We start from the raw sequence: 27951 nt of genomic DNA on the forward strand, positions 1-27951 counted from the left end.
CCTCACATGAATGCCTTGAAGCTCTCCCAAGCATGAAATGCAGGCATAGAATATTATTAAGAAACTCTTTATTAACGTCTTCATCAATGGACCAAAACAAAAACCAAAACCCATGGAGCCCGATTGAGTGCGTCATTGCTCCGCAGTTCGAGAAAAAAGCTGCAGATCATAGACAGAGAAAGCATATGCTCTGAGAACAGAACACAACTGCATGTCAAGTGTAGCCGAGGGTCTGTCTACGCAGAAACAACAAGTGCACTTCTACATGTTCATGACAAAATGTGGGGGATAGAATCGCGATTCAGTGGAATGCTGCAACTTATGTCTTTCTCTTCTAAAGACAATTATGTACGATATAAATGACAAAAAAATAACGGCATATTTTTTTTACCGACCCGACCAAACATGACCCGCATATCATTAAAAATATTTTTTCTTGACCCATAACCGCGGGTGACCGCGGTCGCCCGCTCGATTTGGATCAGCCCGCGCATCACTGGTAGACAGCTGTAGACAGCAATGTTTACTCCTCTTTCATTTTGGAATTATTCAAAAACATGTTACATTTCATATTTAAGTCGCACCTGACTATAAGTCGCAGGGCCAGCCAGACTATGAAAAAAAGTGCGACTTATTGTCCGGAACATATGGTATATTCATGTCATCCTCCTTCACTGTGCCACTTCTGGTTGGTGGGTGAGCGTAGTGCGCAAGGGGAAAATTCTGATTGGTGCGCTTCAGAGTCAGTCGGGGGTCCTGTGCTTCTTGTGCCTCTCGTGCTCACCAATCAGGAGTGGCACAAATTAAAGCGACATTTGATATATTGAACTGAATCAATTGATTGACATTCAAAAAGCAAATCGCCATCACAATTAAATATTTTCCCCAAAGTGTGCAGTCCTAATAAGAACAAAAGGCCTTTGTGCATTAGGCTACGGGTGACTGTATCTTATCAACATTGCCAAAACCATAAGCAACAGTGGGAAATGGTGATGATTGGTTTTAAAAGAAAACATTAACTTTTATCAGTGGACAATAGGGAATCTCTGGATTGAACTCAATAGGGGAGACAGAAGATATAAAAAATAAAGATTATGTGCCTTTTACTGTAGTGTTTGCAAAATGGAAATGATAGAAACAGTTTAAAATGTCTGTAAAGTACGCCTCTACAATTTAAACTATCTGCAGCCTATGGCCCAAATCAAATAGCCTACATGATGTCCTGTCTGTGTATGTCTGCTTTAGTTGTTGTTAACAGAACTGTCCTTGAGATTTTAGTTTTTAATTGGCCACTTAAGAGTGGTGCCTATTATTGTTCCTGCAGTCAGTTATTCATACTTTGCAGTCACGTGACTACCATGGATTAGCCTGGGTGCAGTCGAACTTTAGCCCTGCCTTTTCCAACGGGAAGTTCGGTCTGGCATTTCTCCGTTGGGCTTGCACTATGCCTCTTGAGTTTCCCCTTGGGGATCAATAAAGTATCTATCTATCTATCTATGCGCCGTACAGATCTGTGCGGACCAATTAAATTGTCAGGGCGGGCTTTACGCGATGATGGACAGATGAACAACAGTGACATTCACGCTTAGGTTAATTTTGATTGCAACAGAAACACTATGGCTATGAATGCATATATTTTCCATGCAGTTTGGCCTTTCGTTTAGCTTACATGAAAACGGAGGTTTTATCACAGATTCACACAACTATTTCTGAACACTTAGACCAACGTGGATAATGTGGGAAAACTTTCACCTAGGCAAAACAGCATGTTTGCGTGATGTTGTTCCCGTTTGTTTGAAATGTTTGCTCATTGGGTTAACGACACCCTTCCCCAGCTGTTCATTGCATGTTTGTACATGCAGTTTGAAGGAATTATTTTTAAAAACGAAGGAGGGGAAATGTTTTCCAAATAGCCTACCCAGCTACATATTTCGTAGTCTTAGATTTCGCTATCAGGTGTTGTACAAAATAGATACTGACAGCGCAAGACCAGGCCTACGTTATTGGCTATTTCGTTGCTCTGTTTGGTTAGGTCTATCCAATGAGTGCAGAGCCATCCCCGCCGCCCTGAATCGGTTGAAACACGCCCCATAATCACAGCTGAATGGATTAATTTCAGACTCACATTCTGACAAGAATTGTGAGGTTGACATTGTCAAAAAGGCTAACATTTGCATGTTTGTAAATGAACATTCCAAAACGGATAGTTCCGGTCCTTGATTGTGATAGGCTGAATCGCGTTTGATGCTGTTGTATATATAACGATAACCTCACACCTTGACCGCATTTCGTTCTATAGTAATGCGCTACCACAAAACTACCACAAAAGTTAGAGTGGCTGCGTCTCGTTGTTGCATGGCAACCATTCATATGGAGGGAATATATTTCTTGGCGGAAGAATGATTATCTATGAATACATCGTTACATTTTCCGTGAAATCTTGCTAGATCGACGTAGAAACCGTTTTAGAAAAGCAATAAGCCACTCGAGACGCTTCGCGTCGTGCCTAACAATGCCCCTTAGCTGTTCGATTATACAGTATAACCCACGGCCTCTGGGGGCTCATTCCTTAATTTAAAATGATGGAGAATGAATGATGTTCTTGCCCGCCAGTCAGCAGTTGTGATGTCAAGTGCAAAGCATGAATACTTCATGCTTCATTTCAATAACATGTCATGTCTTTTATTAATATTTATGACAAGTTAAATTTAAAGAGATGGTGGTCCAATAGCGGACCACAATTGGCATGCCACCAACGGTCCAATATCTGATTTGATATGATATGATTTTGCTATCAGCAACCTGACCCACGTGATCATTTTGGCCACACATTTTTGTGATATTTTAATTTTTTCAAAGTTTGGACACATCCTGATGGGACAGTAAAAGACAAAACTTAGATTGAACACTTTTAAGCAGCTGTCTATAGGAATCAAAATTGCCCCACATCACCACAAACCCTTCGCCATCCCTAGGGATTGGCATTGATTTATTTCAGTTAGCCTGTTAGCCTGTTTGATGCTCATTGAGCTCAATGCAAATCAAACCAGCTAATAGGATAACTGAAATAAAACCATGCCAATCTCTAGGTATGGTGAAGGGTATGTGATGATGTGGGACTATTTTAATTCCAAAGGAAATTTAGTGTGCTTACCTAAGAAACTTGTATTTGGCCTCAATGTTAAATTTGTTGATGCTCAACTGGAACACAGACAGTCCTTTACTTCTCTGTAAGAAGAGATGCTCAATGTATGTCATAAGATCAGTCACACTGAAGTTAACATGACCAAACGTAAAAATTGACCCATACACATTTTCATATTATATTTTCAACTCACAAGAACAGGCACACATCACACACACATCTTACTTACCAAACGGTGGACCGGACACTGCGTCATAACTTTCACCAAATTCTAAAAGAAAGCACCACATTTTATTTAAGACATTATAGTAGTAATGAGACAGCAAACAGCAAGTTCAAAGTTCAAAGTTTATTGTCATGTACTCATAAATAAGTATAAGTATTGAGATTCCTTGTGCTCAAGTGTCCATTCAACTACAGAAATAAATTAAAAAGAAAAAGAAATAGATAGATACTATAAAAAAGAGGGGTTGGGGAGCACCAAGGGACACCCAGGAGCAACAGGGGCAAGGAAAAACTCCTTTGTCCAGGAAGAAACCTTGGGCAGATCCACGGCTCAAGGGGCCAACCCAACTGCCTGGGGTCGTGCTAGTAGAGGGAGCCTGTAAGAGTGTGTGTATGTGTGTGTTTTTTTTGTTTTTTTACCTGTGGAACACTGACAAAGGTTTTCAGCTCCAAAAGCTCCACTGACAAACTGTTGTCCTCTACTCTGATCAGACTTTTTTCATACAAATCCTTGAGGAGGAACAAACGTGAGACATTTCAGGCTTCAAAATTGATCATGGGATATAACACTCTAACACAATCAGTGCAACAAGAAGGTACATAAACTATCAATCTGCTAATCTGTGGAGACCAGCAGCTCACTGTATTCTGACGTCATCATACTTAATTCATCCATTGGGACGATCCAGTATCCATGAAATAACTGACCTTTAAAAATAAAAATCTGCCTGCCTCTATGGAAATTTAACATAGGGGTATGTATACTTATGGCCTCTGAACTTTAAGGAAGAGCATTTTTTAATTAAGGCATTCATTAAGGCCTCTTTTTAGTCAACTTTAGCATGTGTATGTAAACTTATGACCACAACTGTATACATATTTCTTTTTTTCTTTGCTGTGGCAGCAAATAGTTAAGCAATGTCGGGAAATGGAGAGAGCACAGCGAAATACTGTATAATAAGCTTACCAGCCCTCTCTGAAGATGAGATTCCTCTGTTCTGTTGAAAGAACTAAAAGTTATCACACTGGCATACTATTTAATAGCAATGTCACTGGAACACAACATCACTTCAAATTAGGGCTGGGCAAGTTAACACGTTATAATCACGTTAACCATCAATCAATAAACGGTGATATTTTTTTAAATTGTGCATTAAAGCAGTTTATATTATTTATTTTATACTGTAAAAGTCTGCTGCTCACAGACTGGTAAAAGTAGGCCTATGTTGCCGACTGCTGCCGCGCTTACAGGAACCGGGAAAGGAAAACAATATTGGCAGATAAACAAACCAACAAACATGGAGCAGGGTAGGCCCATCAAGAAAAAAAATAATTAATCAGAAACAGTTGCTTGTTTTTTAGACGAACCAGAGGGGAAAAAAATATGGAATCACTCAATTCCAAGGCAAACATTATGGAATCTTGAAAAACAAACTGACAAAAGAACACTTCAACGCACCACTAGTACTTTGTTGCACCACCTTTGGCTTTTATCATGCCTTGCAGTCTCTGAGGCATGGACTTAAGAGTCATTGCACGAAAAAAACAGGCAAAACCAGCAGGAGGTAGGAAGATGGGGGTCGGCCAAATCGGCTCATACTTTGTATATGTGATAAGTATGTGGAACTATGAACAGCCATATACTTAAAACCCTCAAACTCTTTTTTGTTGTGGAGTTCTGGGGCCCCTCTCAGAGAACCTCAAAAATCCAACAATTCATGGCTGAAAATGACTGAAATTGCCATTTCTACCCTGATTATCCTGATAAAGATATGAACATGAGCTTTATGTTTCCATAGAGCTTAGGTAGAATAGTTTTAAAGACCAAAAGGTGCACTAGGGGGTTATCTGCACCACTGAAAGCAGAATTTTCATCCCTCTAAAATTGGTCATTTTTAGGAGGCATTATCTCACATTCGCAGTGGCTTTGGTGGATGGTTTTACTGTTGCTGGACAGAGGAACATCTTCTGATTCAAAAACAATTGTCGTCTAATTGGGCCACACATAATGTGCGCCGTGCCAGGAGGGTCTTTACGGGGTTTTTTCGGGTTTTGGAGTATAATAAACCAGGTAATAATATCTCACTATAGGGTAATTTATGGTCAATTTTTGTGTCACTGTATGACAAATTGTTAAAGAAAGCTTTAATTAACTAGAAAAGCACTCAAAGAGTGCAGACCTCTGCATGCATTGTTGTTCTTGGTTGTCATACATTTGAAACTAGACTATTCAGATCGCCACGAGTGGCCATACCATGCCATTACATCGCAAACATCTGGCATTACATCTGTTTGTGATGTAATGCCATGGTATGGCCATGTGATGGCGATCTGAATATGGTTTATCATAGGCCAAAACACGAAATATCCTGCTAAAGACCCTCCTGGCAATTGGGCCATTATGTGTGGCCCAATTAGACGACAATTGTTTTTGAATCAGTAGATGTTCTTTTCTCCAGCAACAGTAAAACCATCCACCAAAGCCACTGCGAATACGAGATAATGCTTCTTAAAAATGACCAAAATTTAGAGGGAGGAAAATTCTGCTTTCAGTGGTGTAGATAACCCCTCGGTGCACCTTTTGGTCTTTAAAACTGTGCTACCTAGACTCTATGGAAATATAAAGCTTATGTGCATATCTTTATCAGGATAATCAGGGTAGAAATGGCAATTTCAGTCATTTTCAGCCATGAATTGTTGGATTTTTGAGGGTCTCTGAGAGGGGTCCCAGAACTCCATAACAAAAAACAGCTGGAGGGTTTTAAGTATATGGCTGTTCATAGTTCCACATACTTATCACATATACAAAGTATGAGCCGATTTGGCCGACCCCCATCTTCCCACCTCTGCCTGGTTTTCTCATGCAATGACTCTTAAATGAGTGACAAACAGTACTCTTCATCAATCTGGCTCCAACTTTCACTGATTGCAGGACACTTTTCTTATCCCATCAATTGAAAGGATGTTTGGGGATGATGACATCATTTTTCAAGATGATAATGCATTTTGTCATAGAGCAAAATGTTGAATTCCTTGAAGAAAGACACATAAGGTCAATGTCATGGCCTGCAAATAGTCTGGATCTAAATCCAATTGAAAACCTGTGGTAGAAGTTGAAGAAAATGGTGCATCCCAAGGCTCCAACAAAGGTGCAACAAAGTACTATTGGTGCGTTGACGTGTTCTTTTGTCAGTTTGTTTTTCATGAATTTTTGCCTTGGAAATGAGTGATTCCATATTTTTCCCCCTCTGGTTGGCCTAAAACAAGCAACTGTTACTGATTAATACATTTTTTTCTTGATTTCCTTTAATGTTTTCTAAAGCCAGAAAGTTGCCATTTGAAATGAACTTAGTTTTGTGTCATGTCTGTGATCTGGCTTTTTTCTAAAAAATTAAACAACTGAATGAACATCCTCCAAGACTGGTGATTCCATAATTTATGCCAGGGGTTGTATACCAAGTTTAAGTGTTAAGTGGAGTGGGTGGAGAAAGACCAAGACATGGACATATTATGGCTGTTTGACAAAAAATAGGAATTGTATCAGACATACCTACAAAGCAGGAGCTCGACATATTCCATGTTACACTGTAGAATGAAAACTGGGCTAAAGCAAAAAAGAATTCGTTCAAAGAAATGTTCAAGCGTTTTATGATAAACTGAATTCACTGAGATTACATAATTTAATCACATACATTTAAGGCAACTGGTAAATGGTTGTTGGAGACTATGCAAATGCAGACATGAAATATTCATAAACATTCAAAAGCCTAGTCACCATAATTGTGTTAACAAGTCAGTATACAGTGGGTGTTACATTGTGATGGCCGTTTCATTCACGCGTTGCCTGATTCACGCAGCTGCGTGAAATGTATTACAACTTATCTCCACAAGGTGGCAGTACAAATTTCATGAACGTGACGTTAAGGCCTATGAAGTATAAGTCTATCACTCACAGTAGCAAACATCGTGGACAGCTCAGTAGATAGCAATACAGACCGCGACGTGAGAGATCCATGTTCGGCTTCTGTGAGCTCTGGGTTGCAGTGCAATTTAGAACGACCATAATGCAATCTTCTGAGAAAACACTAATTATAAATAGGAATAACACCAATTTATGTAAGGGATAATAGACGACACGCCGTTCGGTTACACAAAGTTAATGCACGTTCTAGATGGTAATACGGCCTGACGCGAAGCAGAGGGGCGTTCCATCTAGAAAAGTGCATTAACTTTGTATAACCGAACGGCATGAAGTCCCATTATCCCGCTTATTCCACTGTTGCCACTTGCGTTGTGTTCGTTTCCGGTGATGTTTTATTCGCTAGAACTGTGTTGTTTGTAGAACTACTTTTCCCAGACACATTTCAACTAATTTCTCAAACTGCAGTTATAGTCCGGCAGCCCAGAGCCTTTTGATCAAACGAAAAGAGTACCAACGTTTGAGCACAGGGGCATCCAGGAGATGACCTTTCCTATGAAGATATGGATGTCTGCCGGAGCCCCACTGCTGCGTTTGGCCCCTGGGGGCCTCAAAGAGGGCTGAAAAAATGTGTTCGATCAAACATTCAAAAGTACCATTTCAAACCAATCTCATATGAACAGGCAGGTCACACAGAGTACTGAATGGCCCCTGCCAGACAAATTATCTGCTGCGAAGGGCCCGGCAGACACCAAAAAAGGGCCCCTCAGATATGGCTTCGATCAAACGAAGGAGGTACCACATGAAACCACCTTGAAATGAAAAAGCACATCCCACCGAACCCAAAAATCACCATGCCAGACAAATTACTTGCTGCAAAGGGCCTGCCAGACACCCCTCAAATGCGGCCCCACTATACAATATTATACAATTGACATAGATTAAATGTTGAGAGTACCACTTCAAACAATTTCTGAACCAATTGTGCACATCCACAAAGTACAACCATCAGCATGCCAGACACACTGTCTGCTGCAAAGGGCCTGCCAGACACCCCTCAAATGCGGCCCCAATATACAATGTTATACAATTGACATAGATTAAATGTTGAGAGTATCACTTCAAACAGACCACATGAAACCACCTTGAAATGAAAAAGCACATCCACTGAACTAAAAAATCACCATGCCAGACAAATGACTTGCTGCAAAGGGCCCGGCAGACACCAAAAAAGGGCCCCTCAGATATGGCTTAGATCAAACGAAGGAGGTACCACATGAAACCACCTTGAAATGAAAAAGCACATCCCACCGAAACCAAAAATCACCATGCCAGACAAATTACTTGCTGCAAAGGGCCTGCCAGACACCCCTATGCGGCCCCAATATACAATGTTATACAAGTGTCCTCCAAAAGTATTGGAACACATGCTTAAAGTTAAATATAAAGTCATCTTTTGGAAATTTATCTTAATGCCTGAAACAATGAGGAAATATTCAACCTTTAAGGATATCAATTTTCTTTGTGAATCAATAATGTATTGTAAATAAATACATGTTTTCCTTAAAATACAGGTACATAAGTATTGGAACACCCATGTTAAATTCCCATAGAGGATTTTTATTTTATTTTTAAAGGATCCAGGACACTATGCACCCTGATAAAGTCCCCTTGGCCTTTGGAATGAAAACAACCCCATATCAACACAATACCCTTCATCATAATAAGAGTTTGGCATGCTTTATGTCAGTTATTAGCTGTTAACTAATTAGCTGGTTTGAATTGCATTGAGCTCAATGAGAATGAAACCAGCTAATTAGCTAACAGCTTATAACTGACATTAACGTGTGCAAACGTGTGTTTCTTAACAGGTTCAAACTTCATTCAAAGGCAGTCCATAATTCAAATTAAATTGTTTTCTAACGACAAAGTCCAAACTTGGGCTTCTAGAGCTCTACTGAAGCGTTTCTTTTCTTTCTTTTTTTAAATTCTTTGCTATATTCAAAGCAGAAAAGATGTTCAGCTTGCTTCGGGATTTAATTCACATTTGGATTGTTTGATTATAGGCTAATACTAAATGCCGACATTTCTAACCCTACTCACAAGTGCCACCTGGTGGTTGTTTGGGTCATTGCAGCTTCACTTGAGAAAAATAAATAAAATATGCATGATTCACGCGTGAGAAGCTCGCGCGAAACCGGCCAATTGAATGTAACACCCACTGTATATACAGCATATGCAGTTTAAAGAAAACATCTCAGGTCAAACTAGAACTAGAGGAGGAGCTGCAAGAGTGGGCTTGCTCACCAGGGGGCAGTGATGTCAATGCCTGAACATTAAGTCATTCATTTCATGATTTTTAACAGTTACATTGAAAATGCTAACTATGCTAACAATGCTAACCAGGTTAATCAGCTAACTTAGCTATTGACTTCTAGCAGTTATGCTAAAAATGCTAATTATGTCAACAATGCAAAAAACAATGCTGCAAAAAATATATATATTCCCCCATTCATTTCAATGGGACCGAAAACCTTTGAATCAAGCCCACTAATTCATCGTTTAAGCCATTGGGCTGTAGAGTCTTTAAAGCAACACCATGGAGTTTTTCAACCTTCATAATATATTTCCAAGACCCTTGTGATGGTACATTGATTTACAATCGGTTGAATGACACGCCTGCCATAGCCTGACTGTGTCTGTATCGCTTTTACTGGCACTATGGAACTTTGGATTTCAGGTGCGCATCCGTGCCCAAAAAGAACTACAAAATTCGACTGCTTTACGGCATAGGGTACACTTCCCCCACCACTTCCTCAAATTCTGTGCGAGCGTTGAATAGACAGTTGATGCCTTATAAACATGAGCTACGTGATCTTTTGGCGTTAATAAAACCCATGAAATTATATTCATATGATGATATGCTGAAATGTATGCTATAGGCTAGGCTACCTGGAATAGCTATACATTTCATGCGCAACGCAGGCAGTCCGAGTTTGCCCAAGACCTGAAAACTCCTCCTGCAGAAATCGGCTTATCAACAAAAGCACGTGTATCCTAGCTGTCATCTAGTCTAGTGTCATCATGCTGCCAACCAAACTGCACGGGAGCTGGTTATGTCATGTGTACTAGTTATAGGTCAACGTGTAAATCTACCGCCTATAGGGAGGGAAAGTAATCTCATCGCCATCTAGTGGTTGCGTTCCTAGAGGCTAGCGGGAGGGGATGGGATTTTCTTTTAGAAAAAATATATCTCGGCCCATGATGGGAACTTAGTTAAATGCCTTCAATATGCTATTCATTTATGTCAGCTCTATTGCTTCTAGTGGTCATACTTTATTTTTTAGGATCAGTTTAATTGTTTTGAGTTTGTTTGTAACATGGTGATAAGGAACTACAGTACTAGCTACAGTAGCATTTGACGTCACCAGTTTGGGCGCTTCATCTCCAACTGATCAAAACGGCAATTTGCTTAAAGGAGTCATAGAACGCATTTTTTGACCATTACAAACTGATCTTTGAGCCTAAATAATGTCATATGTAAATTTGTGGGGCTGAAAACGCCCCAGGAGCACTGCTAGATCGCCTAGTACAAGGTCATAAATAAGCCTTGCAATGAAACAGTTTGTTTTTCCCGCCCACTCAGCAAGTTCATGAATATGCAAATGAGATGCGCGCTGATTGGTCTATTGGCCGATATGTCCTGCAAGTTGATTGGCTCAATCCACCGGTCTGAAGCTAGAGCAAAGTGAAACTACGTTTACTGCTGGTAAATAAAGCCAAAGTCTTTGATAAAGCTATCAACAATGGATTTAAATAAGGAATACAGCCGTACATGTATAAACCGAGTCAGAAGAAGGTTCTGACGAAGATGAAGTGCAGCAGATTCCCCAACAGAATGAATGTGTTAGATTGGTAAGTTTTATCAGTACATTTCTTAGTATAGTAACTCTCCAAAGTTAGCTGTAATAACTAGGGCCGGGACTTTAGCGCGTTAATCACGATTAATTAATTACACAAACATTAATGCGTTAAAAAAAATTGACGCATTTTAATCGTATGCCTATTTATTTTTGCACCGCGGAACGTTTCTCACTGGATGAGTTTCAGACGGACCGATTATACTGGAGCACCAAGTAACGCGCATGAGTTCGGTTCAGACAAAACAAACCACAGTGGCACAGTGAACATGAACAAAGAAGCTGATGTGACCGCATTGGTTGGCCCCGTGGATGGGAAACAAAAAACGAACGGATGGAAGCGTAGATAAGAGCATGGTTGTGTGCAACCTATGCAACAAGGACGTATCACCGCAGGTATCACCTCAGTGCAAAACATAAAGCAGCTAGCTGCTAGCGTGGACAAAGTATTGTGATACTCTAGACACTTGAGGGAAACCTCTGAGCTTTATTTATTAAACAAATAGCAACCGAGTTGCTGTTACAGCCACAACTCACGCTTATAACAGTAATCCACCGCACCTAATTCCATGTCCAACTTTCATAGACCTAAAAGAAACTTCACACTCAGAACCTCATACAAGCACACACGCACACACGTAAACTCCGCCCCCCAGTTCCCCTTAAAGGGACACAACAATTTCATGAACTCAACTCAAGGTAACAGGTGACACAATTAACAGGATACCACAGTATTATAGTTTACAGAAGGTCTACCTATCTATAGGCTACATGAATTTCTGAAAATGCACTATTTCTAAATATGGTATTGCTACACTTTATGGCAAAAATTGCACTGGTCTGTTGGACTTATTAATAAACAATATTTTTGTTGCTTAAGCTTAGGCCTATGTATTCAGTCATTATCCAATAGAAGGCTATACTAAAAATCCATGTGAAAAAAAAATACTTCTCACTGTTCTCAGGTCATATATTTATATACAATTAAAATGCGATTAATTTCGATTAATTAATTACAAAGCCTCTAATTAATTAGATTAATTTTTTTAATCGAGTCCCAGCCCTAGTAATAACGCTAGCATTACAACGTCTCTGCCATAGACCACATATCTAGATACTAGCATCGTAAGAGCAGTTTAACAAGAATTATTAATCGAAGGTATGCAAATGAGAGGGGGTGTATCTAAAGGGGGATGGGCGCCTATTACGTGTTATCTGAGCTCTGTTCAGATTGGAGCATTTCAACACGGCTGTTTCTATTTCCCAATTTGCATACGAAAGCAGGCGGGGGACGCGGTAAAGTCTTTGGTGTTGTCCTTTGGACACTGCTCGCAGCCTAAATTCAACAGGAACAAGGTGAATGTGGTTTTGAATTCTAGGACTCCTTTAACTGGCTTTACATATTTTTGTAATAACAGAGAGCGATGTAAACCGCGTGGTAATTACCTTTATGTTGGGATAACTTGTGTTGTGCTCCTACTCACACAAGAGCTGGCAGTAAGTGTGATTGTCTACTAACTAACCAACTAGCTAACAGGCTAATAAACAAACCATGCTAGGCGAGTAACGTCGTGGAAGGGTGTCACGTCACTTGAAGTTGTAGTCCATTTATGAAATGAAACGAGCAATTACGTTTTTTTTAATTAAGGCGAAATAGGGTCTGATATTTTCACAGTTAGTAGATTATTACAGTATGAAGACTGAAAAATATTTTTGGTGGATAAGATCGCTGGTATAGCTGCGTAGTATTTTTTTGAAAAGTCGGTCTATGGGACTTAACATTGGAGCTGCTCTTCGATAGGAACGCAACCACTTGGGGCGCTGGTTTTCACTTTCCCTCCCTATAGGCTACTGACCAAACAATTATCTTGAAAAACAGTTATCACGTGTAAGATTCTGTCATCATATTATAAGAGCTCTGCCTCTCTTAACATTTTGGGCGTGCAAATATATGCCACCATGGACGTGAATACCATAGCATACAATATCTGGTGACCATCGGGTTTTTTTATGTTATAAAGACACTAAAAATGTCCACCCTAGATTACGTAGGGCTGGGCGATATGGACCAAAAGTCATATTCCGATATATTTAGGCTGAATATCGATATACGATATATATCCCGATATTTTTCCCGCAAAGTAGCTGCTAGAACAAAGCACCCTTAAAATTTGATTTAAGGCCCCCTTAACATAAGATCAGTTACACAAACACCTCTAAGTATTCTCCTTAACATTTTCCCTCATGTATTTGAGTTTTCTCCTTATTATCTTAAGAAATCCCTCAAACCGTTGCACAAATGTGCAGCAGCCTAAAGGAAAACCCATATTATTATCTGAGTCAATGCTGATAAATGTAGTTAATTAACCACTTTTAACAATTGAAAATAAAAAATATTCTGCTAATATTACTCTTCAATCAAATAGGCCTATCAGAAGTTATGTAGTTTATTTAGGCCTAGTGGTAACATAGCTTGCTCAAGTCGTCCTAACTGATAGCCTACCATTATGAGCTTTGGTTTGGGAAACATGTAACAAAAACGTTTTGGTGCACAAATGGTCTTGCTCTTTGGATGACAGCCAGAGGATAATATCTAATTAGCTAGCTAGTATACTTCAATTAATGTCTCAGGATTTACTTGATGAATGGATAAATGTCACCGAAAATTATCACGGTAAGATTATAGATCATTAAGCTTTAGGCTATTGTGTTTGGTGGATTGCTTTCTAATTGCATAACTTATTAGCAAGCTAGTTAGTAGCATATGTTGAACGTACCTGTTGAGTTATTTATGACTAACATTAGCTACTGATAGGTACATTAGATGTACAGTATAACATCGTGAAATTAACGTCACTGTTCTAAGGTGCGCCGTGTTTGGCTGCGTCACCCGTCAAACTGGTCAAAGTTTATAGTCAGATTTGTCGTGTTATTCGCTATACCATTTTATAGACAATATGTGCTCACATCTTGATATTATTTCGGACAGTCAGTCCCGCATTTCACCCTCAGAAAAGCATGCATATTAGCAAACGAACAATCTCCGTGGGAACTGGAATTTGTCGTGCCAGAAAATCCCTTTCAATGCAAATGAAAATCTAAATAACTTAACGAATTTCCTTGCCTAAGGATACCATTTAAGACATTTTGTGCAACACCCTTAAATAAATTCCTCACATAAGCCTTATGGTTGATACTTAAGGGACACAACTTAGGTGCTGTGTGCAACCCCGCTCTGTGTCAGAAAGAGGAGAGGCGGGCGCTGGTGCGGGGAGCAGCGCATAGAGCTCCGGCCAGCGGCTTGCCTGGAGCAATCAAAGCGCAAATTTGAACTATATCGGTATATACGATATGGTCTAATTCCATATCTCATTTTTTAAAATATCGATATATCTAAAATATCGATATATCGCCCAGCCCTAAGATTAATATAAATATCGTAATCGTTTTTTTTTAAAATAAGTAATTGACCAACAATGACCAACATTATCCCAATACCGAGAACGTGCACAGACCTGAGCTGAAAGCCTAGTTTTACAAATGTATCACATAACTGGTATTGTAGTACCAAATAATTTAATATTTAATGTGCAGCCTCAATATGTCTAGCCTATACTGTACGCCATGTCTAACTTGCTTCTGGTGTAACCGTGACAGATTTTACGACATAAGTAGAAGAAATTACCGTTTCCCAACTGTAGGGGGACCCTGAGAGCAAAACTTACATGGTGTTGCTTTAAATAAAATATCCACCACGCTTCGAGTTTGAGGAGAGCCTGTGTCGTGCATAGGGTTGCAAAATTCCGGGAATTTTCAAAGTTGGAAACTTCCCATGGGAATTAACGGGAATATACGGGAATTAACGGGAATAAATGGGAATTAATGGGAATAAACTGGAAATATTGTATCTGGCAAGTTAGTATATAACAGAGACCTTAATGTAGTTGGAAAAACCCCATCTCTCAGCATAATGTTAGTTAAAACAACCTGATTTAATGCAAATTCAGTTGAATTTCTACCCTGCACACAGGTCAATTACATGCACACAACAATCAACATAAGCTACTAGACATATAGGAAACCTTATTTTCCCGGTGAAAACGTCATTGCAAACGTTATCTCATGTGGGAATAACTGGTGCGAAACTGGGGGATGTTTGCGAACAGAGTCGTCCAGTTCTTGGCGTGTCATCACTGTTGTCCTCATGTAAATGGAAGAACGTAATTTTGCATAAGCTCTAATGGGATGGTTAATAATCATATGGTTATATTACTGGTCTGTTTAGCTTGGCACTTTTAAAATAATCACAATCTGTGAGGTTTGGGGTCATACAATGTAATATCGGCATTTTTTGGCCAACCGAGGATTAAAATGAATTCATTAAACATTTTTGTAACAAGTCGAGTTAAGTCAGTGTTCACGGCAGTCTTGGCTAGCTAATATAAACTGCTAGTAAAAAACAAAATTCCCGTAAATTCCCATTAATTCCCTAATTTCCTGTAATTCCATAAAAGTTTCCCATTTTGAATATTTCCAAAATTCCCCAGCTTAACTTCCCATGGGAAATTTCCAGAAAGTTTCCGGGAATTTACCGGAAATTTTCCGCCCCTTTGCAACCCTAGTCGTGCAGCTGTTGTGTGTCGTCAGGCCAATCTCCACGTCCACACTGACATTCGTTATTGTCTTAATTAAATGTCCTGTATCTCGGAGGTAAGAAAGAAGGCTTTCAACTAGAGGCCTAATGTGGGCATCAATGAATTTGGATAGCGGTTCGGTTTAGGAGCCGTTACTAGAGACAATGAGCCGACCAGCTGGGGATATATCATAAGGTTTATGGACCTTAGGCAGTACATAATATGCCAGGAATGGTTGGGTTTTTAGTAATGAGATAGAGGTAAGGTATTTGTTATTAAAACCTTCATTGATGATAACATCAATTTCATGCTTATAAGATAAAGTGGGATTGCTCACCAGTTTCTTATTTGACACACCATCAGACAATTGTCTTAGAATCTCCTGTTTGTAATCGGACCGATTCATACTCACAAGTCCCCCTCCCTTATCAGCACTTTTGAACATGACATTATTATTCTTTGACAGAGACAGCAATTGTGATTTGGTGCAATTAGACCTTGCATGCAAATTAATTAATGCAATGCAGAACTACTGTTAGATATGCAAGTTGTTTAGGGACACCTAATCTGTAGTCCCTCTTTAGCTCTGTGAAGGCGCCTTGGTAGCCGATGTCCGCCTATGTAGGTTACAGTGTACAGAGTCAGGTCGACGGTCAGGTGAGTCAGTCAGAGATAGCAGCACTAAGGATGTGTATGGCGAGTGGTGGCAACCCACAAGAGGAGGTCTCTAAGATCAAAGGTTTGGAAAAAACTTCCCGGTCAGTTACGTGGCACAGACGAGAGTGGTGGATAAGACTGTGTCACCATTTTTTTTCCTAACGCACAAATACACATACGACTCCATCGCTCATGTAGTTCTACCAATCACTGGAACGAGGCAAAATAACATCTCCCTGCAGTGCTTCACCAGCCTTTAGGTACACATGCAAATAGGGCCAAAAACTATGGCTTAAAATGATTTTGTAATGACGGAAAGCGGTGTAAACCGTATGGTGATTACTTTTATGTAGGGTAACTTGTGTTGTGCTCTCACATGAAGAGCTGGCAGTATGTGTTAAGTGTCAACGCTATACTGTATATTAGGGTTAGGTTTTGAGTTATCAGTTGGGATCATCATTGCACCATTCCCATACTGTATATTAGGATTTGATCTGATGCAGTGTCACACTAGGGCTTTGTATAAATGGGAGGTACATATGCTAATTCCTACAAACACCTGCATCTGATGTTTATCTAATATAGTATAACAGTAGTAGTGGCACAGGTAGTCAAGATAATATTAATAGAAACATAAAAAATACAAAAGCAGGAGGGTTTAGTCCTGAAGCAGTTTTGTGTTTTGAATGCTTCTGATGTCAGTTAATTTGGCAAATCACTGGCCTACATTTTCATATTTCCATAGATCACACATATACAAACACATACTTAAGAAAATAATAAATCAGCAGCAGATCCTGAATCCAACATAAGTAGAGTAAATGGCTTACCTTAGAACAACAGGGAATGTTTCTATGCCAATGTGGTGCACAAATAGTAGGTATGCAATGTTGGCCAATGACTCCTTAGGGTATCTGACTTCCTCTTCAAGGAACCCAGGAACATCACGCTTCTTAAGCAATTTATGGCACAAAAGTTCTGGAAGAGGTTCCCCAATCCCATAGAGGATGACCTGAAGAACAAGACCACCACCACATAAAAAAAACAGATCTGTGAAATAAAATAGACAGGCGATGTCCTCCTATATGCAATCATTAAAATAAAAGGTATATCCAATCAGTTTTTTATGATTCTTACCAAGATCTCTCTTGAAAACTCGTGAAGAAAAGATTTGGCCAGTTGGTCAGGATCAGTGAACTGTACCCCCAGAAGAGGCTCTTTCAAACTCTTCATGCAGCTACAAACAAAACAGCACAGTAAACTATTAAACTAGGCATACTCTGAAAGGGATTTACCGTATACGGGAAACTAGTTTAATGGTCCGATGACTAGAATTGGATAAATAGCTGTAGAAATGTGGCTGCACATTCAAGCAATCTTGAATTTTGGGTGAGATAACAGATTACATGGCCGACTTGTCTATGAAAACATTATTTTCAAAAAAGCTAAAGGAAGCAATAACTGAGAGAGTCTGTATACTTCACAACCTTTTGAGTTCTGTTTTGAAATGGGAAAATGAAAATCAACTTTTTAGTGTCAAAATTGGAAAATTAAAAACTGGCCCATTATCCATTTTTGTTTTGACTACAAATGGAGGACAAAATGAGACCTGTTATCTGATTTAAAGTGCTCATAAGTGGAGATGGGGAAATTAAAATACCTGTGCCATTTTTCTATTCCGTTTGTATTGTCAAAACACAAAACAGATAGCTAGGGTCGAATTCGGGAAGATTGGGCACTTCTGGAAAGGTTTTTGATTTTTGGCAGGGTGTTAGGTATAGGCCTAAGGTTTTAAAAATCCATGGATACATGTTGGGGTGGCACCCCTAGTGGTAGTTATGCATACAGTCCAAAATGGCCCCCACCGAAAAGAGAAAAACACCAACAATTTCCTTTCCACACGGTTGGACTTCGCGAACACCCCAAGTCCCTCAGTTGTCATCTCGAAAACAGACTTCCTGGTTTGGGTTGTGTCAGAGATAAATGAACAAACACAAAGCAACATCTTCTTTAACTCTACTTAAAGGAATACGCCACCCAAAAATGAAATTAAGCCAGTCTCGGTCACCCCCAGAGTTAGAACAGTGAAAAAAACACGGTTAAAATCCGTCCGGGCATTGTCCTGCTTTGGGAGCAGCGTTTTTAGCTTTAGCTTAGCACAGTTGCTGTAAATGAAGGGTGTCAGCACGTCCTTCAAAAAAAGTGACCGAGACATCTACATTTTTTTCTAAATATATCTTGGGAGCCATGTGTTAAAAACGAGTACACATCATAATGCAAAATCAAACGAGGCTATTATCTAGGCAGATATTTACTTGGAACTATATTCTGCCTCATCACAGGCGAAGCACTGCTAGATAGGCACAAGGTTCTCATGCAGCAGCACTTGAATCCCACTCTGTGAAGTTCCAGTCGAAGTTAGGAGTTTTCAAGTGCTACGTGAGACTAGCACATATAGCTTATAATTATACCTAGAAGCGCCGCGCCCCGGTCATTTGACCGCTTTGACGACCTACTAGAAGCGCCGTGCTGTTGTGAACTACTTAAAGCGCGGCGAGGCGGTCAAAAGACCGCTGAGTCCTTAGACTGGGAGGCTGTTACTTACACAAAATGATCGCTAGATGGCGCTTCGTGCACGAATCTAATCGTTTGGTCATAAATTCAGTTTGCACTAGTATCATTCGTGTCAGACCGTGTTGTTGATAGTCTGTGGTTGTTTCATTATGACATACAGCACGTTCGAGTTATCTGTTCATTTAGTTGTGTTGATTTGTGGAAGAGTTCTTGAACAAACCTTAAGCAAACTTGACTTTCAACTAAAATGCTCTAAAAGTGAATGGGTAAAAGTCAATTCACTCCCCAAATTCACTTCTATTCATTTAATAGGTAGCCTATCTGTTTGCGCCGCCGAAAATGAACAGTCTGCCGACAATGAACAGTCTGGTTTCAATTACTCATAGCCAGGATTTCAGGCCGCATTTTACAGGCTACCGTGGCTACTTTCTAAAACATTTTTATTCATTTAGGGAGAAGCATCTTATAGGGTCTAGCTACATCGGAGGGAGGGAGATAGAGAGCTATGCTGAGCAGAAAGATATTCTCCGTTTTGTGAATGTGTATGATATGTTTGCGATGTCTGCTGAAAAAGGCTATGGGCTTATATTGTTTCTACAATTTAAGCTAACGTCTACGTGAATTTGAGATACAGCATTGACATACACATTGTCACTGAATTGTAATAGAGATCCGTAGCCCACTGGTTAAAGCCTCGGCCTCACATCCAAAGGATTGCTGGTTCGATTCCCGACTTGTTCATGGCAGAAGTTATTTTAAGCAAAGCATCAATAAAACCTAAAAAACCTAAATGAGGCTGCAGCCGCCAACGTTTTCATGACTGATCATGGCTTTAGTTGCCACTTCATGTCTACAGATGTCTATATTGTACTAGATCTCAACACACAATGTTATTGTATTGTTTTGGACAACGTTCTGCACGTTTCACTTCAATGTAGACTGCATGCGTTGTGAACAGGAAAGGAAACGGTGGAAGTCGCATCACGGACTTCTGTTTTGTTCTGTAATACCTCTATAATATCCTCTAGCCGCTATAGTATTTCTATAGCAATCTTGTAGTACTTCTGTAGTATGTCCCAATTTACTATAGCCTAGTATTCCTATAAGATTCCTATAAGATTCCTACAATATTTAGTCCCAAAATACTATAAGATTCCTATAGTACTTTTTCGTAAGGCCTAATAACCTATCGCGTTCAATGTTGTAAATCCGTCTGTTCCAGAATATTTGGTTCATATCATCAATCTTTGGTTTTGGTGTTTGTGCAACCTGGCCCTGGAGATTTAACAAAAGTCTGACTAGCCCTACGTAGGAATTAGGAAAGTAGCCTATGTAAGGCGAGATCAAGATTAGGCTACGTTGTTTGCTTCTTTCCCCCATGTCAACTCACTGTGAGTTCTGTATATCGTAGCAACGAGCACAATACTGATGTGGTGTGTCCAGTGGGAAAATCTCATGTAGCCTAATTTCTAGGCTCGTTTATTTTTCGCGTGTCTCTGATATAATTATTTTTAGATGCAAAAAGTCTAACTGGCTTAGTCAAAGTTTGTCAGATGGCGGCTCAATTTGGCTAGTATTGTGATTCATCCGTTTATTTCAGATAGTTTGTTATGAAAAACCATTAACAAAAAATAATTGTTCGTCGACGTTGAAATAAGCTAAATTTTTGCGCTCGCGCCAGGCTGCGAACCCAGGTCTCCTGCATAATAGTCGAGAGATTTAACGTTGTGCCACTGAATGAATGCACGACTTTTGATTGGGAATGTACATCTTTGTCCAGCAAATAGGCTATGTAAGAAAATGCTTATTAGTCTGAGCTTTAAAAGATAGCCTACAAATAGAAGATAAGATACAACTATGAATGTGCGTAGGCATACGCGCCCTGTACATAAATAGGCTTCGACGAATTTCAGCTGAAAATATTTTTTACACACGTAGGCCTGCCTAATAGAACAACGTCGCAGAACAACGTTTTCAAAACAAACTCGCATTTTACCACTGTAATTCGCCTCCATAGACTATGCCATGTAAATGAAAAATAGTTATTAAAATAAATCACATATATAATACATATTGCACATATATAAACTATATGCTTTATGGTAAAATATTATTCTCATGCCCGACTGACAGGAAACCCTTGCGACATCTGCTGTGAGAAAAGAGAATAGCAGCCTGGACAAACATGGCCGAACGCGAGACAACATAGTGTTGTCACATAAGTGAGCGCAAAATAGCTCTAAACTAGCTTGTACCGGTGTGCTTTTGGTCATGTAAAAATTCTGGGTGACAAAACACGCATATTTAGGAAAAGTCGTGAACGTAGGGTCCTGGAATTGAATCGAGTGAAAAGATTTATTTTTTTTTGTAATCACTGCGGTCAAATGACCGCAGCCCGGCCGTTCTAGGTATATCTAGGTGAAACCTACACGGCGCTTCTAGTAATACGCGTCAGCGGTCAAATGACCGGTGCTTGGCGCTTCTAGTGTTAATCAGAGATGTCCGAAAACTAGTGGCAATTAATTCCGCGAATCCTGCATGATATCTACTCGGCTCGGCTGACTCTGAAGCCTGCAGTTATGGGTAATGTATCAGAGCACGCACGCGCAGAACGTACAGTCGGCGTTGGCGTCGCTTCGGTGTGTCCAGTGGCACATTTTTGACCGACCAGGGGAGACGAAAGCCCAATTGATAGTCCAACTGGTTTTCTGCCGACGGTCGGCCAGTCGGGTTGGTGTGTTCAGGCCTTTAGTGAGTTAGGAGTCTTCTCAAATTATTTTAAGCTGTCCTAGGCTATGCCTCGTGAATTACTTTTAGTGAAAAAAATTAGGAGTCCTAAAACGCTTAAGTGCTACCGCGGACTGTACTGCCACCTCGTGGTGGCAAGTTGTAATACATTTCACGCAGAGCGTGGATCATGCAAAGCATGAGAGAAACGGCCATCACATTTCAACACCTACTGTATGTAGCTACCTAAGATCAACCCATTTTAGATGTGTCAGGTGCAAAAGTAATTTATTCCGCCGGTATAATAATATAATAATAATAATAATAATAAACCGGCTGGATCTCGGCTCACAGGACGCTGTCGGGGGGTAAGTCAGTGCTGATGCACAACTTTGCTGACAGGGAACCCATATAACTTCGTGTCTTAAAATCCGAACTATCCCTTTAATAGGGCCCTTAAATGGTGTACAGTGGGTACGGGTTGAGAATGCACCTTCTCCCGCGGGACTCCCGAAGAGATCCCGCAGGCCGTCAAGCCGATTTTCTTCGAGGCTAAGGCAATGTACCCAAACAACCACCAGGTGGCAGACAGTTTCATCCCGCATTTCAACTGCATTTAATGATGAAGACCGCATAGGCTATCCGTCAATAGTCGACCCCTTAATCTCATTTAATCATTACAATGAAGGTGATGACTGGCGAAATTATTCAAACGACGTTTCAATGAGCCATTGTTGAAATGAATGAAAATGGTTATAGAAAATCGCCTACAGCCTAACGCCGACACAGCTGATCCTTTGATTGATTCTAAGCTGTTTTGATGTAGGGGATGGGTAAACTGGCGCGCTACAAACATGCTACCAATCAAATGTAATATTAGTAGGACTAGCCTACTTAGACACTTTAGTCATAGGCAACGTTGCCATGTTAATTTGGGCTAGAAGTGCTTGCTTGTGGCGCTCCTGTCCGCTGCTTCTCCCGAATTGTGTGGCAAATTTGTCAACAATCAGCTTAAATGTCAAATCATATTTATTTCTCTTTGTCGCCATGGTATTCGTTATAAGTAATATATAAGTAATAGTTAAAGTCTTCTTCCGTATTGAACAGATACGGACGCTCTTTGTTCCGTGTTTTAAGGAACTACTCAATGCACACACACTACAATGAAAAACACACAAAGAAAACACTAAACATATAGCCTACAACCTAATGACACTTTAATGCAGCGTTTCTCATACTATGGGCCGCGAAACATGGAGACTGCTGCTGGTCCGCGAGACATGGAGTGAAATTAAGTCCGGTGCTTCATCTGATAATTTGCTGCGCAATTGACTAAGCAACCGCGGACCGACAGAAAAAGAAAGCAAACGTTGCTGCTATCGGGAGGAAATGCTTGCTAATTTCATGTGTTTAAACATAGAGCCATACAATTAGGTGTGTCTGTTATTATGATAATTTTCGAGCGTAACTGCGGCCAAGTTGGTAGATACGGATGCCTGCTCTTCAGAGCCATCACCCCAAAGGAGCACTACAGAGCCTGGTGCAAAACCACCAACTGGGATGGATTGAAGGGCAAGCAAGCACTGCCACACAACGTGAAGGCCTTTGTGTTGTCAACACCAGAGCCATAGATAGAGAGAGTTGCGACACTCTTTGATGTTGCCGCCACGATCAATAGTTCCAAAAAAACCTGTGCTGAATGGCTGAATCGCAGGAGGGTGGGATGTACTTCGGATGCTGGAAGGTGTAATCAATTAACTCATTGACTAGTGACCAAGAGATTGGCTGTAAACAGTTCCAAAAGCCCCATAACGAGGAAATAGCCTGGAAAAAGCACTGCCATTTTTTCCTATGGAGGTCTATGGGAGTGTCGCCACTCTGTTTTATCTACCGCTCTGGTCAACACTAAACAGAAAGTTTCCTACAATGGGGAGAAGTGGCCGCAAGGACTGCATCGATAAGATCAACGAATGCCTTCGCAAGCCCCGAAACCCCGGCGATAAATTTTCATTCCTTTAATTCAATAAAAAAATGTTTATCTGAAGAACTTTTCCGAGGTTGTCTTGTCTACCAAATCCTAAACTTAAATAGCGTAAACATTTTATCTTATGAAAAAACTCTTAGGGGGAACAGTTAGGCAGCCCTTCCTCCATATAGTAGTAGGCCTATAGGCAATTTATTAGAGGGGTCAAAAAAACTCATAAAGTAGGCTAGCCTGCTACTTTTTCCAGACTAAATGTGTCACTTTAGTGATTGGCTCTTTCAAATGCAAATTAGGTGGATGGGCTTTTGAATGGGCCTGCTGCAGGTGAGAGGACAAATCCTAAGAATTTATTGTTTTTAGAAAGTGCCATTATCATGGCCATCAGGCTTGTGCAAAATTCAGAATTGAATTGAGAATGACCTCTAAATTCCAATTCAATTCTTGAGTTTGAATTGAATTCAAATTGAATTGAGGTCAAAAACAGGGTGCAGAATTACAATTCGAATTTGAATTAAGGGAAGTAGAATTGAAATTCAATGAAATTCAAACCAATTCATATACAGCGCCCTCCACAATTATTGGCACCCCTGGTTAAGATGTGTTCTTTAGCTTCTGAGAAATTCATTTTTTTTCCAAATAATATAGGACCACAATGAAAAAAAGCGTAAAATCCAACCTTTAATACAAGTGCATTTATTTAGAAGGAAAAAAATCCCACATTAAGAAATAATTATTTTACATCAAATCATGTGTGCCACAATTATTGGCACCCCTGATGTAAATGCTTTGTACAACCCCCTTTTGCTAAAAAAAACAGCACCTAATCTTGTCTTATAATGTTTCACAAGATTAGAGAAAACAGAAAGAGGGATCTTCGACCATTCCTCTTTGCACAAAATCTCCAAATCATCCAACGACCTGGGTTCTCTCCTCTGCACTCTCCTCTTCAACTCACCACACAGGTTTTCAATGGGGTTGAGGTCTGGGAACTGAGATGGCCATGGTAGGAGCTTGATACGGTGTCTGGTGAACCATTTCTGTGTAGACTTGGCCATATGTTTAGGGTCATTATCTTGCTGAAAGACCCAGTGACGATCCATCTTCAGCTTTCGGGCAGAGGCCACCAGATTTTGATTAAAATGTCCTGGTATTTCAAAGCATTCATGATGCCATGCACCCTAACAAGGTTCCCAGGCCCTTTGGAAGATAAATAGGCCCACAGCATCACCGATCCTCCCCCATACTTCACAGTGGGCATGAGGTGCTGTTCTGCATACTCATCTTTTTGTTACGCCAGACCCACTTAGAGTGTTTGTTGCCAAAGAGCTCTAACTTTGTCTCATCTGACCAAAGCACACGGTCCCAGTTGAAGGCCCAGTACCGCTCCAGACGTTTGTGCTTATGATTTTGAGTGAGAAAGGTTGTTTTCCCTGCATGCCTCCCAAACAACTTGTTGGCATGTAGATAGTGCCTGATGGTTGTTTTGGAGACTTTGTGACCCCAAGATGCAACCATTTGATGCAATTCTGTAACAGTGAGTTTTGGAGATTTTTGTATTTCTCTTACCATCCTCCTCACTGTGCATGGTGGCAAAATAAACATGCGTCCTCTTCCAGGCTTGTTTACCACTGTTCCAGTTGTTTTAAACTTCTTAACGATTCCTCTGACCATAGATATGGGCAGGTGTGCGAGTGGCTATTTTCTTATAGCCATTGCCTTACTTGTGAAGGTCGACACACATCTGCCTTACTTAAACACTGTGTTCCTTTGTCTTTCCCATGTTGAAGAGAAATGGCCTCTGTGTCACGTCATATTGATAGCCCAGGGAAACAGGATGTTAAGAATTACTAATTAAATGTTCCTACATACTCTGATTGACTTTGTAAACTACTGTAGAAATGACAGAAATGACAGAAATACTTAAATTACATTTATTTCCTAGGAATTGTTAGGGGTGCCAATAATTGTGGAACAGGTGATTTTATGAAGAATAATTATTTCTTAATGTGGGATTTTTTTCCTTCTAAATAAATGCACTTGTATTAAAGGTTGGATTTTACGCTTTTTTTCCATTGTGGTCCTATATTATTTGGAAAAAAAATGAATTTATTAGAAGCTAAAGAACACATCTTAACCAGGGTGCCAATAATTGTGGAGGGCGCTGTACATCATTTAAGGGTACACTGCAAATTATTTGATTCTTATCAAGATAAAAAAATAGATTAGAAGTGTTAGGTCATTTATATTGTTTTAAGAGTGAATTTCTTACTTTAAGTGTTCAACTTTACACTATCTTAAATCAAGCACGTTTTTTTTTGTCTCAAATAGGCATGAAATCTTGAGGTAAATACTGTTAAAAATGAGATCTTTTACATCTCTCCCTCAAATTCTCATCAAAATAAAGCTTGTTTTAAGGTTACAGCATTAGTACCATGTACTCATCCAAGTACCCACGGGGACCCGGTTCGAATCTCACCTGCGGTCATATCCCAATCCCTCGCCCACTCGCTTCCTGTCTATCTTCATTGTCCTATCTGAATAAAGGCAAAAAGTCAAGAAAATATACTTGCAAAAAAAAAAAGGAATATAATCTGAGGCTGTTTAAATTCATTTTACGCTTATATTAAGTATATTTTACTTATTTTGGGGATGTAAAAATTATATTTATAAGTAATCTGATTTTAAAACCAGCAATTTCATCTTATGTTAAGTTTCCAAATACCTCTGTAGACATGCTTATTTCTAGATTTTTTATTTATCTTAATTCACAAAAACTTGTCAAGTGAAATTATCTTGCTGCATGGACAGAACATTTCACTTGTTTTGAGTACCTTTTACCTCAGATTTGGTGTTTTTATCTTGTTTTTAGACACCCTTTTTTTGCAGTGTTTAACAATTAAGTTTCACAAAATATGTCAGATATGATCTCAACAAACACACAATTTATAATTGAAAACAGTAATCAATTATATTTCCAATGTAATTTTTCCTGAACTGAATGTATGTGAGATTCAACACATTCTTCCTGTTATGTGACTGTAAATTTGTTTTGAATTGCCATGAATTGAATTCCACTTCCTGTCATTCCAATTCCAATTCAAATTCAACTTCCTGTGGGGTGGGGCCAATTCAATTCAAATTCCAACTCATGAATTGAATGGAGGCAAATTCTAAAATTCGGAATTGTGCACAAGCCTGATGGCCATATTCTCTTAAAACATAGGCTATATAATTGAAAACGAGTTGATTAAAGGTTTCTAATGGTGTTTCTATAATATGATAAAAGCAGAGATTGAGATGTGTGTTTGGAACAGTTTTTCAAATCCCCCGGGGGGTATTTAGACTCCAGGGTGTTAAGCACTCATTCACAACTGTCCCATCGCTAAATGCTCTCTTGTGTTGCGTGATCACACAAGTATACCTGTCGTAGTGTGCTTTTTAATTTGATTGGCCTAATTATTATCTCCGCCAAGGAGGTTGTTTTCATCGGGGTTCAGTGTGAAAGGAACAGGTCAACCCCGCGATTAGGGGTGTGTGACTGATGACTTATTTGGCAAGGCTATCATTAGGCTTACTATGCATGGCTGTAGGCAGCTATGAGGCCACTGAGATCTGGACCTCATCGGTTTTGAGAGCTGGAAATACATGTGTTTGCTAAATATATTGTTGTGCATGTTGCGTTCGCGACTCGGGGAAGTGAAAGCAGTTCTGTATAGACATTGCACGTTTTCATGGTGATCATCAGCGCAGCTGTAGCTGATTGTGAAAGCCGATTGGAAATACATACGTTTAGAGCGAACGTTTCAACTATGTTTGCCTTGGTAGACAAAAACACTCAAATAAAACAATAGCCTAAAAAATACCTGTAGTGCGCAATGGACACGGCTCTATATCCTAAATAATTTTCGAGGTTCGCCATTTGGTAATATGACCTATCCTTACTGACAATAATTTTTTGGGTTTAGTTTAAATGGAGGCCGGGGAGAGCGCGCGGCAGCTATTGTTGCGCCACAGCTCGGTGGTTATCACCGTCATGCTTTATTCGCGCCATGGACTTGAAACGCCGATCAAAAGTTCTGACATGTTAAACTGACGTTAGTTATTAGTTACTCTCCACTGGCTCCCTATAGTAGCCAGAATTAAATTTAAATCTCTCACTCTGGCCT

The 27951-nt window shown here is 39.8% G+C and overlaps 1 protein-coding gene across 3 annotated transcripts in view; it reads right to left on the reverse strand.

The window, feature by feature from the left end:
• Positions 1-27951, reverse strand: part of glmna (glomulin, FKBP associated protein a) — a 61075-nt gene that overhangs the window by 8492 nt on the left and 24632 nt on the right. For all 3 annotated transcript variants that reach the window (XM_062517350.1, XM_062517351.1, XM_062517352.1), the window contains exons 7-13: positions 17638-17737; positions 17331-17512; positions 6921-6974; positions 4338-4368; positions 3791-3880; positions 3375-3416; positions 3155-3228 (exon numbers count right to left, since the gene is read on the reverse strand). In XM_062517350.1, the coding sequence (XP_062373334.1) occupies positions 3155-3228; positions 3375-3416; positions 3791-3880; positions 4338-4368; positions 6921-6974; positions 17331-17512; positions 17638-17737 (573 nt within the window). The remainder of the gene's footprint in view (positions 1-3154; positions 3229-3374; positions 3417-3790; positions 3881-4337; positions 4369-6920; positions 6975-17330; positions 17513-17637; positions 17738-27951) is intronic.

This window comes from Sardina pilchardus, chromosome 2, assembly GCF_963854185.1.
Source record: "Sardina pilchardus chromosome 2, fSarPil1.1, whole genome shotgun sequence".
NCBI classification, from domain to species: Eukaryota; Metazoa; Chordata; class Actinopteri; order Clupeiformes; family Clupeidae; genus Sardina; species Sardina pilchardus.